A 17321-nucleotide genomic window follows, 5' to 3' on the forward strand; every position below is an offset into this window, starting at 1 on the left:
AATAGTATTTGACTAATTTGTTTTTATATATATTTTTTAATAGCTTGATCAGCCTCGACTCGGCTTGCCATCACGGGACTACTATGAATGCACTGGCATATATAAAGAGGTAAATATATGTAGATTTTTTTAATATTCATAAAATAAGTCTTGTATGCTTGTGGCAGCTAGGGTTGGCATAATGGATGGAGTTCTTGGAGGACCTAAGTAAAAATGAATGGCTCAGACGCTTAACTATTGATTGACTCTGAACAAGTCACTTAACATCTCTCTGGCTCAGTTCCTTCATCTGTAAAAATGGGGCAGCTAAGTGGCACAACTGATATCATGTTCTTCATCTGAAAAGTGAATCAGAGAAGAAAATGGCAATATGTCTGCCAGGAAAACCCTAAATGGGGTTTTCAGAGATTAGTGAAACAATTCAACAATAACAAAATGGGAATGAAAATAGTCCCCTATTTCCCAAGGTTGTAAGGATCATAAGAGATAAACTATGTGAAGCACTTTGGAAACCCCAAAATTACTTATAAAAATACTATTTAATATATAGACTGGAAAAATTGGGACTCAGATTACAGTATTTTCTTACGTATTGATTTTCTAATATTCTGTAGAATAGACAGATGTTCAATAGCCAGCATATTCATGAGGTGCCCTCAACCACCAAACTCAAGCTTTCCTATTTTTCTTATGGTAATTGATATTTAAATTAAAAACCCAATTAAAAACTTCAAGTAGGAACTTATATGATTAAAAAACCAACAGATCAAGCAGAAAATAAAGTCCTAGGGTAAGAGTGGGCCTTATATGACTAGAGAATAGGATAATGAGCTCTTGAGCCAATTCTGCATCTTCCTTTTTCCTTCCTACCAATGTGGTCTGCTTAGAACGCTAGCAATAGGCAACTCTGAGGCCTTTTCTACATGAATGGTGATAGGGGGTTCTGAAATTGTCTAGTTAATCATATATTTCAATCATGTGTAGCTTGTCCATGGTTCAAAAGAAGCCTTCTTTTGCCTCAAGCTTCATGGAGATCATGTGGGAAGATGCTTCAAACCCCCTCTCTCCTCATTGACTCTATACCTGCTAGTATACTTTGACACTTTGTGCAATGGAAAGACATCTTTGTGAATGGCAGGGGAAGAGGGAAAATGAGTAATTTTTCTATTCCAGTTAGACTTGCTCTTGAACAAATGTTATTTTTCACAATTTAAATCTGAAAGAAGTTCAATTTAAATCAGTAACTATTTGTTAAATGGCTACTTTGTCCAAGTGTCTGATAAATGTTGGCAGGTCTAAAGACTTGGGGATGCATAGAATAGACTTTGCCTTCCAAGAGCTTACTAAAGGGGGAGGGAGAGGATAAGACCTCTTCACAGAAGTTGAGTGTGAGAGACCACTAGATGGATCAGTGAGGATCTCATGTAAGAAGATTTAGATAAAAGTGACAGGATGATGCCTTAGATATATAGAGGATCATCTATGTAGCTGCAGGTCTATGTAGCTGGGATGCCGAGTCAGAAGCAGTATTATATGTAAGAATGGCAAGATAGGCAGGAGTCAAGTGCAGGAAGCTGAATGTTTTGAACCTATCTGAAGAGGCGACAGCTTTCTTATACTGTCTTATAGAATGCCATTCTAGAAAAATGGCAGAATTGGGTTTGTTTTAGGAATTTTAATGTGGCAGGAATAAATTGACGAGGGAGAAGGAAGAAATGGAGAAATGGAAGTTATTTTGCTAGTTCAGGTGTGGGTTGTATGCACTGAGAGAAAGATTGATATGAGAAGTCTTGTGAAGCCAGAATGGACATTCTTAGCAACTTTTTGTACATGGAAAGTGAAAGAGACATGGGTGAAGTTTAACTCCTAGTCATTGGATGAATGAAAGGATGATGGTATTACAGTTTCCTCTTGAACCCCAAGTATATATAGGTCCAGTGTGTGGGTATACAGCTAGCTTTTGCTTATTAAGTTTCCTATTGCATGGTCCCCGAGGACCCATAGCAACTTGGGCATTTCAGGATGTAAGCTTCGAATACAGCTTGTTTAATAGATCACAGGGGAACTCATAAACTTACCATAACATTGAATGGTTTCCTTAAGCATATAAAGTCCCCACATTCTTTCCTCAAAACATAATCCAGTCAGTTTTAGCTCTCTAAACTTTAAGATAATTCTTTAACAAAACTGCATCTCGCCTTAAGATAGCCACAGACAACAGACTGAAGGTGCTTCTAATATACCACTTATCTATTGCCCAAATAGAACATGTGGGAGATCACCCTAATTCTACTCCAATCCTGAGATTGTTGATCAATCTGTATCCTTTGGGAAATGTGCTCCTTGTCCTGCTTCATTTCTAGCAAAAAATGACCTATAGGATGATGAAACTCATGATACTAATAATATTTTATATTTGTGCTTGGGTTTTACTCTTAAGGTATTAGATTTTGTGTTAATATGTGGGTTAATATTTTACTCAGATTATGTATATTTTAAATTTACATAGAGATATTTATTCTTTGAAAAATTTTACCATATTATATCATTTAAGCCTTATATCTGGGTAGAGGGAAGTACCTTTATTCCTTTTTTTTTAAGTTTTTTTGCATGGCAATGGGGGGGTTAAGTGGCTTGCCCAACGCCACCCAGCTAGGTAATTGTGTCTGAGGCTGGATTTGACTCCAGGGCTGGTGCTCTATCCACTGTGCCACCTAGCCACCCCCTCTTTATTCCTTTAGATGCCAAGTGATAGAATAAATTAACCTCCTTTGCCAAGACTCACTCTAAGTTAGTTATACCCTAACACCATATGCCTTGACTTTCTTTTTAAGATGATGACCACATCAGTCGAATAATGGTAATTTAGCTAATTGAAGAACCAGCAAGTTTTACTCAATGATGTAATGGATGTTCAATACCATGTCAGACTAGACACTGCTCTCAATTTAAAACAAAATCAGTTCAGCATTTATTAAGTACCAATTGTGTCCCTAGATAGAACTATTCTAAGCCATGGAAGTCAAAGGGCAAAAAGCAAGAAAGAAGGGAACAAAGAAAGAAAGAAAGAAAGAGAAAGAAAGAAAGAAAGAAAAGAAAGAAATCTCTTCCCTCAATGAATTGACATCCTTCTATGTTCATCAAAGATCTTATATCCTGATGTGGTCAAGAAAACCCTTTGCACCAAATGAAAAGCCCTGTTCTTGCTCCCAAGGTAAAAATCAAATATCCACTGCCTTCTGCCAGCCCCTGTGGGAAAGTATCAAAACGAAAGTAATTAAGCTGTGTCTTATAATCCAAGGAATAGGGCAAGGATTCTGTCAAACATGAGCTAATCCTTTCAGGCTATGAACAGATAACAAGTCTGAATAATAGGAATGGATTTTAGAGGAGAAAAATTAAATTGCATGTTTCAATAAGGAAGGAGGTAGAGAGTTCTTGCAAATGAAATGAGCCCATATTTTTATTACCTAGCTGTGCATCTCCTGGACGTACTCTATGCTAGCTTGAATGCTATGGAAAGGTCAGGACCAAAAGATCTCCTAGTGAAAAGGGCTGATGCCAAAAACAACGAAGAACCACATAAAATAATCAGAACAGAAAGACAACCAGTCCCTGCCCTGAGAGTACCTGCTCTGAGGAGGAGAGCGTTATGCTTGGCCAATACAGAGGTCACTTGAGGAGCTCTGAGGGAAGCTGATGCTGATTACAATCTGAAAGAATGGGTCAGCTCAAGGCTTTTTATATATATATCATTTCCTTGTCCTCATAATATCTCTGAGAGGAAAGGAGGAAGGGTAACTTGGCATCCTCCAAGAATAGAGTCAGTGAAGGATAAGATCAAAGTATTTAAAAATGGAAAGGGGCCGCAGTATTTATCTTGTCTAGACTCCTTGTTTTACAGGTGAAGAAACTGAAAAAAGTCAGTGACTTTTAAAAGGTCACTCAGATAATACATATCATGACCTGGATTTTTCCCCCTCTTCTCCTCATTGGTTTATTATTATTATTGTCTTTTTTATATTATAGTCATTTCTGAATATATTTCTCCTCCCACGCTATTCAGAAAAGAATGTGCATAAATTGCAATGAAACCTGGACAATAAATGCAGAGAGTCTATCTACACGTACATACCCATGGTACCCACACCCCAACCTTTGCAAAGGAGAGAAATTGAATTCTCATCTCAATTTTGTTTCATTGTTTCCCTTGATATCAGAAGTTCTTTTTTTATTTTTTTGCAAGGCAAATGGGGTTAAGTGGATTCCCCAAGGCCACACAGCTAGGTAATTATTAAGTGTCTCAGACTGGATTTGAACCCAGGTCCTCCTGATTCCAGCCCCTTCTTTATCCACTGCACCACCTAGCCACCCAGATATCAGATATTCTTAACTGTTTTGTCTCAGGCACCCTTTGGGCTATCTGGAGAAGCCCAAGCAATCCTTTTCAATTTCTCGAGTAGAATACGTAGAATTGCAAAAGAAATTGTATCAAAATAGAATTACCAAGATAAACTAAAAAAGAATAATTTATGGAATTATGGTCATGGAATATACTATACTATTTCAGCCTACATCAATTCTTTCCATGTTTTTCTTCTTCAATTTTTCAAATTCAACTTTTATTAAGGCCTCTTAATATTGAAATGCATTCATGTAACACAATTTATTTCCCTATTTCCTGGTCAGTAGAAATCTCCTTTGTTTCTACTTATTTGCTTTGTGTTGTGGACTACAGGAGGGCTTTGATGCCTTAGGAGTGAAATCTCCATCAAAGGGAGAACTTGGTGTCATTGGAAGAACTTGGTGTCATTAAAATAATTTCTGAAAGGTTTTACTTCCGATTCTTGGCCCAAATGATTGCACTAGCTCTATGGATTCGCCATTGAACTTTTGCCACTTTCTATAAAGGAGGCATCCTTTATCCACATGGAGAATAACTATCTTCTTCCAGTGGTCAAGAAATTAAAATGCAGGTCACCCCAAAGGCAAGGGAAAGATACAAATCAGGCATGAACTGACTGGAATAATCAATCAATAATATTTATGAAATTCTTTGGCCTAAGCATTATGTTAAGTGCTGGAATACAGTATAAACAGATCCTATAGAGGACAAACCCCAAAAGGCTATCCCTGAGAGGAATATGACCTGAAAAGAAAAGAAGACTGGGTCACATAGCAAATATAGACAGTAATGGGAGACCAGCTATGTGTTTCACTGATATCCTCTCAATGATGAGCTCTAGAGGAAAATCCAAACTTAGTCATATCCCCCCTTTTGGCTTTGAGGATTTGCTTGAAGTTTTTCATAAGCATTGCTGAAGATGGTTGGATATGACTGAATACTGATCCATGTCAACAGTGAGAATTTTCTAAAAATAGAATGGGATTCCCTTGAGATTTGGTTAGCCCCCAGTGTCTAGGATTATAACTTGATGATATAAGTAGCCTTTTTTGCAAGGCAATGGGGTTAAGTGACTTGCCCAAGGTCACACAGCTAGGTCATTATGGAAGTGTGAGGCGGATTTGTACTCCAGGGCTGGTGCTCTAGCTGCCCCCTCTACAATATTTAACAAGTCACCATCATTGTCATCATGGTGAGCATTTCTATAGCACTTTAAATATGATCCCATTGCACCCTCACCTGGGAGGTGGATGCTACTTTTAATTACCTTTTTATAGATGAGGAAACATTTCTATATCCAATAAATGCCTGAGTCAAGATTAGAATGTTGTTCTCCAGGTCCAGCATTGTCCACCTTGCTACCTCATTCTAGGTAATGTAGGGTTGAGAGAAGAAGGAGACAGATGGAGAAAACTGGACTAGCTAAATGTCTAATTTTGGAAAGGATCTCTAAAGGTCATTGATGGAGTTGAGAAGACAGTCCCAAGAAGTAAATGAAAGAGAAGGATAGCCTACAAGCAAGGCATTAGGACCAGGATGCTAATCTAACTTTGAACCCCCAAATCCAGGGCTCCTCTCTTTTCATAGGTCCACAAAAATTTAGAGGTTCTGGGTATCTGATTTCTCCTTCTCTGGATACTGTTCTAACTTATCAGGTGTCAAGCTTCCATCCAATCCCTTGTGACTCTTATTAGCTAGATCCAACCACAGCTAAAAAAGATATGCCATCATTTATATTGTCAGCAAAGTTCTTGCCCCTTCTCTCTGCTCCCCCTATTAAATTAATATATAGAACAGAAAACCCTCAGCACACTGATATTGGGTAATTCCAATCAATGCTTCTTCAAAGTCTTTAGTATCTCCAACTGAAGAGATAAGGGTTTATATACGTTGGGTTATATATGTTCAAATGATTGAGCACTTGTAATTTGAAACATGGTCCATGAAACACAGACACTTGTTTTCTTAAACAAATCAGTTGCTCTAATTACCTGTCACAAAGCAAAGAAAGTAGATTATATATGAAGTCATCCTTTGAGTGTATGAGTGAAGTCATTCTTCCTGTGGCTTTCCTCTAGTGAGGTTTGCCATTGCATCTCTTAAATGAAACACATACACACACACACAGACACACACACATTCCTCCTTCCTGGCAACATTTAAGATGACAATGGAAAATTCAAACATTCAGGCTTAAATGCCACCTAAGTGTCCCCATCACTCCCTTGGAAGGCAGAGGAGCATGAAAGAAGAGAGCCTCCTCCAAAGGAATGTTGATTTAATGTTTGTCAAAGACCAGCAAACCTGCTGAAGGAAGGAAGTTTTCCAGTGTCTTCCTAGCATTTAAAGTTCAACCTTTTCTGCAAAGGTTTTCCCAACATCTAGCCTATCCTTTGAGAAACCTATTTATAGGGGTATAGATTTAATTTTGCTATTTATATATGCATAGTGTTTTATAAATAAGTGGTCCACCCACTGCTTTTCATCAACAACCAAAGAGTACACATGTGAGCCCATAGCACACAGTGAGAAAAGATGAGCAGAGAACAAAGGCTGCATACAAGGGCTTAATATTCCACAGACAGGTCCACCATGATGGGATCAAAACAAAGCTTTTGAATGAGTATAGAGTTCCCATTTTAAAACCTGATTCAGTGTACATTGAAATATGTAGGGGTGTAGATTCAGAGTTGAGAGAGGCATAGTTTTAGAGGTCATGCCATCTCATCTCCACTCGTTTTACAAATGAAGAATGGAAACATTAAGTTCTCATTTGCCCAATACTTGTCAGCTAGCAATAGATGGAAGAGTTGAACTCAGTGGTTTCAATCTCAACCTCCTTTCTTCCCAGTGACACTATCAGATGGCAGGAAATTCTTCTGAATTTCACCCATAAGTTGGCACTTAAAATGAAGAGAAAGAGAAAACTGGAGCAAAATCCTGAGTCAAAACATAGAAATACTGATTTGGGTGGTTATTAGAGTGGCCTTTGGTTCATTCTGAATAAGAATAATACTATTTTCTTGAGGTGGAATACTCTGCCATCCCAATATTTAACCCCAAATCAAACTTCCTTATTTTCTTGGCTTCTATTCAACCTAACTCAAGTTACTAAACTGTGACATTGTGCCGGTCACTGGTGGCAGGGGTGATTTTTTTAGATTAAAATCTATCCTTCCTTAGAATTCATTGGGTGATAGGACATTTACATACATGATAACAAATTGTGCAAAAGATACAGGAAAAGGATTGTGAGTTTCAGAGGATGAGTGGAACTTTAAAAGGAAATGTGTAGGGTGAAGGAGTGGAGGAAAGGAGCAGAGCGCCACTCATAGAAGGGCGACCCAAATATAACCAACAGTGTAGGCAAAGGTGCAGAGGACAGTGAGTCAAATGTGGCTACTATGAAGAGTGCACCAAGGGAAATAGTTCTCAACAAAACTAGAAAGGGAGGGCAGCTAGGTGCAGTGGATAGAGTACCTGAGTTCAAATCCGACCTCAGACACTTAATAATTACCTAGCCGTGTAGCCTTGGGCAAGCCACTTAACCCCATTGCCTTGCAAAATCTTAAAAAAAAAACTAGAAAGGAAGATGGGTGCCAGATTGTAGAGAACCATGAAGTCCAAGCAGAGGCGATAAAACTCAATGTAAAGGTCTTGTCCTATTGATGAGGGTATGAGAGAGGAAGAGAATGGCTAAAGAATTCAACACCAAGATTTTTTTGGACAGAGCAGACACACACACCTTGCAGACTGAATAAATGATGAGAATTGATAAAAATTCAAAAGAGCACAAATGAGGAGATGTAATCCAAGGAAAAATAGTACATCGACTTTCTAAAATAATGGGTGGCATGTGACAGTGGGACCTTCAGTGTTCACCTCACTGGCAAACCCTCTGCTTTACAAAAGACCCTGGGTCTGGCATTTTAGCTCAGTTTTCTCTTATAAAGATAGAATCAACTTTCTTTTCCTTCGTGCTCTAAATCCATTATCCTCTGATTCCCTCTTCCATTTTGTCCTTCCCATAAAACTGTAATTTGAAAATCCTTCTCATCCCTTATGCACTGGGAGACCCAAAAATCTTAGCTACAAGTCAGGTCCAACCTGACGTCTTTCCAGTGGTCCAGCCTTCCAGATTAAACCTGCATTCACAAGTTGATGACTATTGTCTTATGTTTAGGGTCCACCCCAAGGGCCTTTTTATAGCTTTTGCAGTCCCATAGATGAATTTCTTTTATTTTGTAAATTGAATTTTATTTTTTCCAATTGTATTTAAAGATTGTTTTCAACATTCATTTTTATGATTTTTGAGTTCCAAATTTTTCTCCAACCCTTCTCTCCCCCTGATTCATGATGGCGAGCAATCTGTTATAGTTTATACCTCTGCAAAACATTTCCACATTAGTAATATTGTGAAAGACGAAACAGAACAAAAAAAATAGAACCAAAGGGAAAAGCCACCAAAAAAACCCCCAAGTAAAAATAATTTCCTTCAATCTGCATTCCAACTGTAGCTCTTTCTCTGGATGTGGATATTATTTTTCTTCATGAGTCTTTTGGAATTGTCTTGGATCATCGTATAGATGAGAAGAGCTAAGTCTGTCATAGCTGATCATCACACAGTGTTGCTGCTACCCACAGATGCATTTCAAATATAATTACATACAATTTCCTTCTCCACAAGAGGGGATGAAGCCTTTTATTTCAGATTCTTTCTGAAATTTTTGCTTGTGTGCCCAAAATCTTATATCTGCAACTTTATTCAATATCATTTATTTTAAGCTTAAACTATTTAAACATTAACCAGGCATTCTGTACTTGACTTATATAATTGAGAGGGAACTATTTCTTTCCTCACTCTGCCCTGAATTTTTAGTGTTAATTTAATTACACAATTCAAAAAAATTGCCAGTCATAGAGAATTTAATCCAAGCTCTCACTCCTTTCACTCCATAAGAATAAACAGATAACAAATATTTTGTTAATAGTGAAAAGTGAAAAGTGGTTGATGTTCCTAGAGAACCTACATTCTGTTCCCTCTCAGGCGTTGGCTTCTTTAAGCTGGTTAGATATGGCACACATTACATTTTTTAATTAGTTTTTTTTTTTGCAAGGCAATGTGATTAAGTGGCTTATCCAAGGCCACACAGCTAGGTAATTAAGTGTTTGAGGCCAGATTTGAACTCAGGTCCTCCTGACTCCAGGGCCAGCGCTCTATCCACTGCACCACCTAGCCACCCCTTAACATTAAATTTTTATTGAATTTAGCTGAATTAAAACTAGAGGTTAGAACATAGGTAATGATTCAGCATGGGGTCTTCTTCTGGGGGCAATCACAGGTAGCAAAAGAAGTAAGGGAAGACAGACAGTATCATAAAATCCATTGAAGGACAGGCACCCAACAAGATGTAGGAGGAAAGGACATTGAATTTCCCACTTTAGGATCACACAAGGTGAACTGGGGCAAGGGGGGACTTATTCTAAAGGGGAGATTTCCCTAAAGTGTAGCATTAGGAACTAGAATTCAAGAAGTGGAGGCCAGGAAGGGAGATGGCCTTTTGGAAGTCTGGCAGTTAAAGGGAGGAGAAATAGAGGATCGGGACTGGAGATAGGCATCTAGGGAAGTTGTGTTTAGAACAGCCTTAATCTGCTTTTGCATCAAGGATCACTTTGATAATCTAGTGCTCAGAGTTATTTCTTTAATTGTTTGAAGTAAATCACTCCAGCTAGCCATCAGTGATGATAAAGACATTTTTTTTATGTCTTTTATGTTCCTCCTCAAAGTAATTATTTCAATATAGACTCCATGTTAAGAAATCTTGATTATAATGAGGATGGAAATTTTGGTATAGGTATAAGGTAAAAGACAAAGATCCAGTAGTAAAGAGACATTAAGAATGAGATGAGGGGTGGCTAGGTGGCGTAGCGGATAAAGCACTGGCCTTGGAGTCAGGAGGACCTGAATTCAAATCTGGTCTCAGACACTTAATAATTACCTAGCTATGTGGCCTTGGGCAAGCCACTTAACCCCACTCCCTTGCAAAAAAAAACTAAAAAAAAAAGAGTGAGATGAAGTGAGAATGATCCAAAGGGGCAAATTACTAGAGGAGATCAGAACAGATGAGATCAAGTTGGAGGCTTGTCCAAGGGAAAGGGCATGGGGGAATCGAGGGATGATTTTGAAGGGATTTGAAGTTCAGAAACTGGTTAAAAGAGAAAGTTTGCTCCATTTTCTTGGTCAAGTATAAAGTGAGACCTTTGTGAAACCTTCATGAAATCTAAGAAGAATGGGAAGGAAGTGGTACAAGCGACTTCATGAAAGGAAAAGTTTGTGATAGCCACAGATGGAGAACAAGGTAGTCAATTAGAGAAGAGCTAAAAGAACTGCTATATGGCAGATTACATGGCATAAAGTATTAGTAGAACCCTTGAATATGTTGGTGTGTTTGGCAACCACAATAGGAGCAGAGAAGTCAGATGATTTGTAGTAACCTGGATTTGGTCTTGCTTGGCATGAGTAGAGTTAGGACAAGCAGATAGACTGGTGAAGGACAACTTTAAGCGCAACTAATTATCAAGATTTCAAAAGAAAGAGTGAAGGAGATAGAGAGACCCAAGGTCATGGCAAGGATGAGGTTTAGAAGGAATGAGCTAAAGAGAAGACTAAAAGGAAGGTTCAAGTCAGAAATGAGTTCTCAATTGGGAGATTTATGGGAAAGGTCAAAAGCATCTCTGTGTGTGACTGGGTAGAATAGAAAAGGACTGGGGGAAAAACTGATTTAACAGTCAAGAGGTGATTGGTAACTTTGAAGAGAATTGTTCCAGCAAAGTGGTAGTTGGGCTTCATATCAGAAGTTAAATTAGGCTTCTGTTAACTCAATAGACTTTCAAAAAGTGAGTTGGGGGTGGGTGGAGGTAAACCCACAGAAGAGATTCCTATTGTTAAAAGTCTGACTGTAAAGGAGACATTTGAGATCTGGAAAGCTGATAGAATAAAATTGGATTTTTTCTCCATAGGAGAAATAAAATACCACGTATCTATCCATTTTGTCATCTATAGAATGGGATAACATATCCCAAGGAAACAAGCTCTTTGAGGGAAAGCAACTTAAAATCAAATGGGATTGGGGCAGTTGGGTGGGACAGTGGATAGAGCACCAGTCCTGGAGTCAGGAAGACATGAATTCAAATCCAGCCTCAGACATTTCATAATTACTTAACTGTGCAACCTTGGGCAAGTCCATTGCCTTGAAAAGAAAAACAACATAAAAAAGGTAAATTGATGGCAAAATGGATAGAAGGTGGCATTTTGTTTCTCCTATGGAGGTTTCTAATGATGTGATTTTAATTGGTTCATGACTCATTATGAGTCATATCTTTTAAGGGGTCTTCATGAAGGAATTTTCTGACTTGTATCATGTTCTCAAGTATTTTATGATCAATGTCCAAAACCCTCAATTGTTTTTCCCCCACAGGCTTGCACAGCCTATGTGAACTTCATGATCGCTATGGCTAAACTGATCCGCCAAGATAGAGGACTGACCATCAACGAGACCCAGATTGCCCTGGAAATGAATCGAGTCATGGAGTTGGAAAAAGAGATTGCCAATGTAAAGTATCTTCCATTCCACCCAGTACCAATTCAGCTCATTTCTATGCCTTTCTTCTCCTAAGATTGGTTTTGGTGGAGAAAAGACCAATTTCATGCTAAGTGGTAGCAAATCAGGGTTGTGTAATAGAAAACGTTCAACCTTTGAAATGAAAGAATTCTACTTCCTTACAAGATCTCATTGGGTTATTTTATTACTTCACAGTATTATTTCAGTAGTAATAGCACAGGAGATTAAAAATTTACCAAATATTGGGAAAAGTCTATTCTTCTTAATGGCTACAAGGATTAGTTGAAAGATGTCCTTAAGTTTTAGGATATCTGCTAGGGATCCTTTTGTTCAAAGTGTGAATATAAAGGAGATATTTGAGATCTGGAAAGATCCTTCATATTTTGGGGGATTTCTCTCCTCTAAAGTTAATACAAGGTCACTACTAAGATTGATTTTTTTTTTTGCCCTTAAGTCTAACTTAACATTTTTGTAGTGCTTTTTACATGCAAAACATTACAACCTTTTAGGATACAAAGGCAACTATAAAGTTATATAAGATAGAATCCCTTCCCTCAAGCTTATTACCTAATAGGACAGAGGTGGAGAGAGATGTAAATTAGAATATCTCTTATCACAATGTGCTTTAAGACAATTTAGAGTGGGGAGGCTAGGTGTTGCATTGGCTAGAGCACTGGCTCTGCAGGACCTGAGTTCAAATCCAGTCTCAGACACTTAATTAACTAGCTATGTGAGCTTGGGTAAGTCACTTTGACTTAAATTAATAAAAAAAATTAATTTGTTTACTTTATTTTTTTTTATTTTTGCAAAGCTAAGTAATAAGAGCCTTGAGGCTGTATTTAAACTCTGGTCCTCCTGTCTCCAGGGCCAGTGCTCTAGCCATTGTGCAACCAAGCTGCCCCAAAATTTGGACAGGGAGAATTCATTTTCAGACAGAAGGAAACAAGGAAGCCTTTTACTAGAGATGGTATCTAGAATGAAAAGATTATGGAATAGACTGCATAATCCCTGGAACCCTCTCCCATTGCTCAGATTCTGTAACACTGAGTATAAAGCAGGAGAGAATGGGTCTCATTCATAGGAAGTGGCTTGCATGAAAGCCTGAAATGGTTCCGGAAATAAATGTATGGCCCTTCTTGGATAAAATGTAAAGTATATGAAAGGGAGTGATGTAAAACCAAATAGGAGAGGCAAATTGGAGTCAGATTGTAGAAAGCCTTGGGGAGATAGCATTTCTGGATAACTTCAGTCAAACCTTTTTTTCCTTGAAGAATTCTTGAAATACTTGAAATAACTTTAAAAACTGCTTAGACACAAGCCAGGTAACCTCTGGCCTTGGCATCAGGAAGTACTGACTTTGAGTTCTGACTTAGATAGTAATAGGTATATGATTTTTGACAAGTCATTTTCCTTCAGTGGGCCACCCAAATTTATCCTTAGGGGGCATTTAGAGTTGAACAACAATTCCATTTGCTTACAACAATGCTTGGTACATAATAAGCTTTTAATAATATTTATTGCTGGCCAGAAGAATCCAGAAGAGATCACCCCTACTTTTCTCCTATCAAAGTGCAACTCTTAGAGGTTACTCTTGTATCCATCAAGAACTAAGTTCGTTATAATGACCATGTCAGGGTCTTATTATCAGAAAGTTTTCCCATGAGTTCCAAATGAGTCTCTTGAATTTATTCAAGACTGAATTGTGTGAGTAGGCATTCATGATCTATTAGGGCATACACAGACAAAAATCAAACAATCTCACTTTTCAAGTACCTTACAGTCTGAAGGAGTCTAATGGAGACAATATGTATGTGTTCATTTCTATATATTCATATGGAAAGCAAATGTAAGTCAACTTTGGAGGGGATCTAGCAGTTGGAAGGGACTAGGCAAGACCTCATAAAGAAAGATGTTTATAGCCTAGGCCTAAAGAAAACTGGAGATTCCAAGAGATGGAGGTTGGGGAAAGAACAGTCCAGGCATGAAAGATAGTTCAATGAATGGCACCTAAATGGGAGATTGAGTTTTCTGAAAAAAAAAATGAAAATAAAACAGTACACCAGTATAGCTGAACTATGAGTGGAAGGAAGTTATGGGTAAAGGAATGGAAAGCTCAATAAATACAAATAAATATAAATGAGCATCTGTTAAGTTTGGAGAGAGGAGTTACTAAAGAAGAAAGAAAAACTATCATTGCCCTCAGGGGCCTTTCTTTCTGACTTTGCCTGTGACTTAAATCTCCTATTCTGCAGCAAATACACAAATAGTTTATTGTCAATTTTATTACTATGTTTTACATGGGTCATGTTCGTTAATAGCAGAATATATAGTCATTCATGTCCAAGAGAACTATTATTATATGAAGTGACTGGAGGAATGGCTGAGGTTCCTAATTCACAATTCAGGGAAAGAAAGCTAGAGATAATTTCTCAAGCTTTGGAAGCAAGGGCCAGATAGCAAAGAACCTGTTAAGAAAAAAGCCATTCTAGTGAAATCTTGACATTCTTATCCAAAGGATAGGTGTAGTTTCCTGATGCTAAAAGTAAGTAACAAATTTGTTATTGATGGTAGAGTCAATCAAAAGCTTGTCCATGCCAACATTTCTTTGTTATCCTTTTTCCATTATTGTAGACAGTCCTGTTGAAGCAAGAGTTCTTTGTCTAGGGTCTGCAAACAGAAGTCTGTAATCAGATTTCACATAGTCCATGGACTGGAGTGGGAAAAAAAGATTACATCTTTCATTTTTCACATCTCTAACTGAATACGAGCATTTTCTCCAGTTGTTCAAACACATGCTTCCAAAGGGGTCCCATAGATTTGACAAGACTGACAGAACACAAGCTTAGGTAGATAAGAGTCCCATGTGCTAAGAAATCTCTGCTTCTTCAGTTATAAATAATTCACTGCAATTACTTCTGTAGGCTACAACTAAACCTGAAGACCGGAATGACCCGAACCTCCTCTATAATAAAATGACCTTATCTCAGGTTCAAAACAACTTTACCTTAGAGATCAATGGACGGGTGAGTATTAATTACTCCTTTTCAAATATTTTTCATTAGGCTATTTCCTGAAAATGGTAACTTTAAGATAAGTTATCTTCTTTAAAAAAAAATAGCACATATCATCCTTAGAAATCTGTTGACCTTCAAAATGAATTTAAAAGCAACTTAGAGCTATATGATCACATATATGAATTTGTTATTTACTTAGTAGAAATTTTAGAGGAATAAAAATTTATGGGTCAAACCAGTAATGATTTGAGCCTTTCATATGTCCAATAGAACTCCATAGGAGACCAATATGGGAAGAGCCTGAGGAAATCTTCCTTTTTTTTTTAAATGGCTTTTGTATGAAATGTTTCCTATTTACAAGTGGTTTTTCAGATGTGTCCCTTGTGTCTGGGCAGAAATTTAACTTAATCTTAGAAATTTCTCTAGCCATTTACAGAGAATGGTTTAGAAATGAATGGAATGGAGTAGAGTAGAAGGCATAGAAGGGAGGCAATACACCATCCATCTGGAGGCCATGGGACTGGATTCAATCTTAACTCAGCCATTCAGATCTCTTTGACTTTGAAGATGCATTCTACTAATTTAATTTCCTCAAATATAAATTGATGGGGTATGACTGGATGTCCTCTAATGCCCCTTACCATTATACATGACCATTCATGCATACACAGACTGACACACACATCTGCACAAGTTGAACATAATGAAAGATGAGAGGCCACAAAATGATGTTGAAAGAGCTGGAAAAACTGAGTTCAGTCATGTCCTGTTCCTGTCATGTGCTGGCCATGTGTCTCTGGGTAAGTCACTTAAACTGCCCAGTATTCTAGACAACTCTCTGGTCACGTCACTTTACCTTCCTGGAATCCTAGATAACTGCAAGTGTACCTGTATTGCAGGTGTTGATCTGCATTGCCAAACAAGAGTTCCTCATATTAATAAAATCACAATCCAGACTTTATTCTTTAAAGGAAAGAGTGAGGAAACATGATAATTTGACCAGCAGGAATAAGACCAGACGAGTTAGCACCACAGATTTCACTCCTGAAAGACCATAGACACTTGCCCTTATGGCTAACAATCACTGTTCCCTTTGCAAGGCAATGGAGTTAAAGCGAATCACCCAAGGCCACACAGCTAGTAGGTATCAAGTATCTGAGGTCAAATTTGAACTCAGTTTCCTGATTCAGGCCAGTGCTCCACAGAAAGCACCTTTCTGCTTTATACCATATTTGCCAGTCTTCTCTCATCTGCTCTGCAGAACCTGAATTCCAACCAAAGCCTTCATAGGCTTTCTCCACGCCACTCCACTCCATTTTTCTGAGAAGAGATTGTTGGGTTGAATCTTAAGTGACTAGAGGGATCTGAGTCTCTTAGCCTCCCCTTCAAACTTGTACCAAGTTCTGAAGCTTCACCAAGTTTTCACAGTCTCCATTGGCCAACATTACAATCTGTTCTAATCAATGAGTAACCATTCATCTTTATCTCAAAGAAAACAATCCACAATCATAGCACTGATTCTAAACTCTTTGAATAGAAATTAGCAGGAAGAATCAAGTAGGCATAACATTGGTGGATTAAATGCATGTATATGCATGTAGGTATTTTCATTTTCTTTTAACTGTCCTTGTGTGATAGTATTCTTGAGATAATTTTTTTCTATTGTAAAATTAAAATTTCATTTCCTCTTGGTGTGAAATCAAAATGTCGCTAAAATATGTTATTTGCTTTTACAAGTCATGCTTGATCATCAGTATCTGCTTTTTACATAGAACTATTTTTATGGAAAATATCAGTTCATCTCACTGAGAAAATTTCATGTTCATTTTATGTTGGGAGAAAATGGTATCCAACAGTTGAATTTCAGGCAAATTTCTGTTTGTGTATTCTCTAATCATAGAAATAACAAAGTGATTTCTTAAGTAATTTTTCTATCAAAATATTTGCATCCACAAACCTCATTTTCATTTTCAGAAAACATGATTTTTGAAAACTGTATTAATTCTGGGAGTCGAATTTTCAAAGGCACTTGATAATCCAGGGGATAAGATCTCGAACAATGAAGGGCCTCAAGTCCATGTCATATGAGAGTGGGCAAATATATAACTATGTTTAGCTTGGAGAGGAAAACAAACAGTGGGAGAGGAGTTTGATAAATCTTTAAAAATTTGAAGAATTGTAATCTGATACAACCATTAGATTTATTCTAATTGGTTTCAGAGAGAATATAGGAAAAATGATTGCAAAAAAGGTAAATATAGGCAAGAAAACTTGATAATG

General features: G+C 37.6%; 1 protein-coding gene across 4 annotated transcripts in view; it reads left to right on the forward strand.

The window, feature by feature from the left end:
• The window catches only part of MME (membrane metalloendopeptidase), a 109469-nt gene that overhangs the window by 45416 nt on the left and 46732 nt on the right, over positions 1-17321 (forward strand). For all 4 annotated transcript variants that reach the window (XM_074190786.1, XM_074190787.1, XM_074190788.1 and 1 more), the window contains exons 8-10: positions 44-109; positions 11884-12018; positions 14949-15050. In XM_074190786.1, coding sequence (XP_074046887.1) covers positions 44-109; positions 11884-12018; positions 14949-15050 — 303 coding nt within the window. The remainder of the gene's footprint in view (positions 1-43; positions 110-11883; positions 12019-14948; positions 15051-17321) is intronic.

The sequence above is a fragment of the Macrotis lagotis genome, chromosome 6, assembly GCF_037893015.1.
Source record: "Macrotis lagotis isolate mMagLag1 chromosome 6, bilby.v1.9.chrom.fasta, whole genome shotgun sequence".
NCBI classification, from domain to species: Eukaryota; Metazoa; Chordata; class Mammalia; order Peramelemorphia; family Peramelidae; genus Macrotis; species Macrotis lagotis.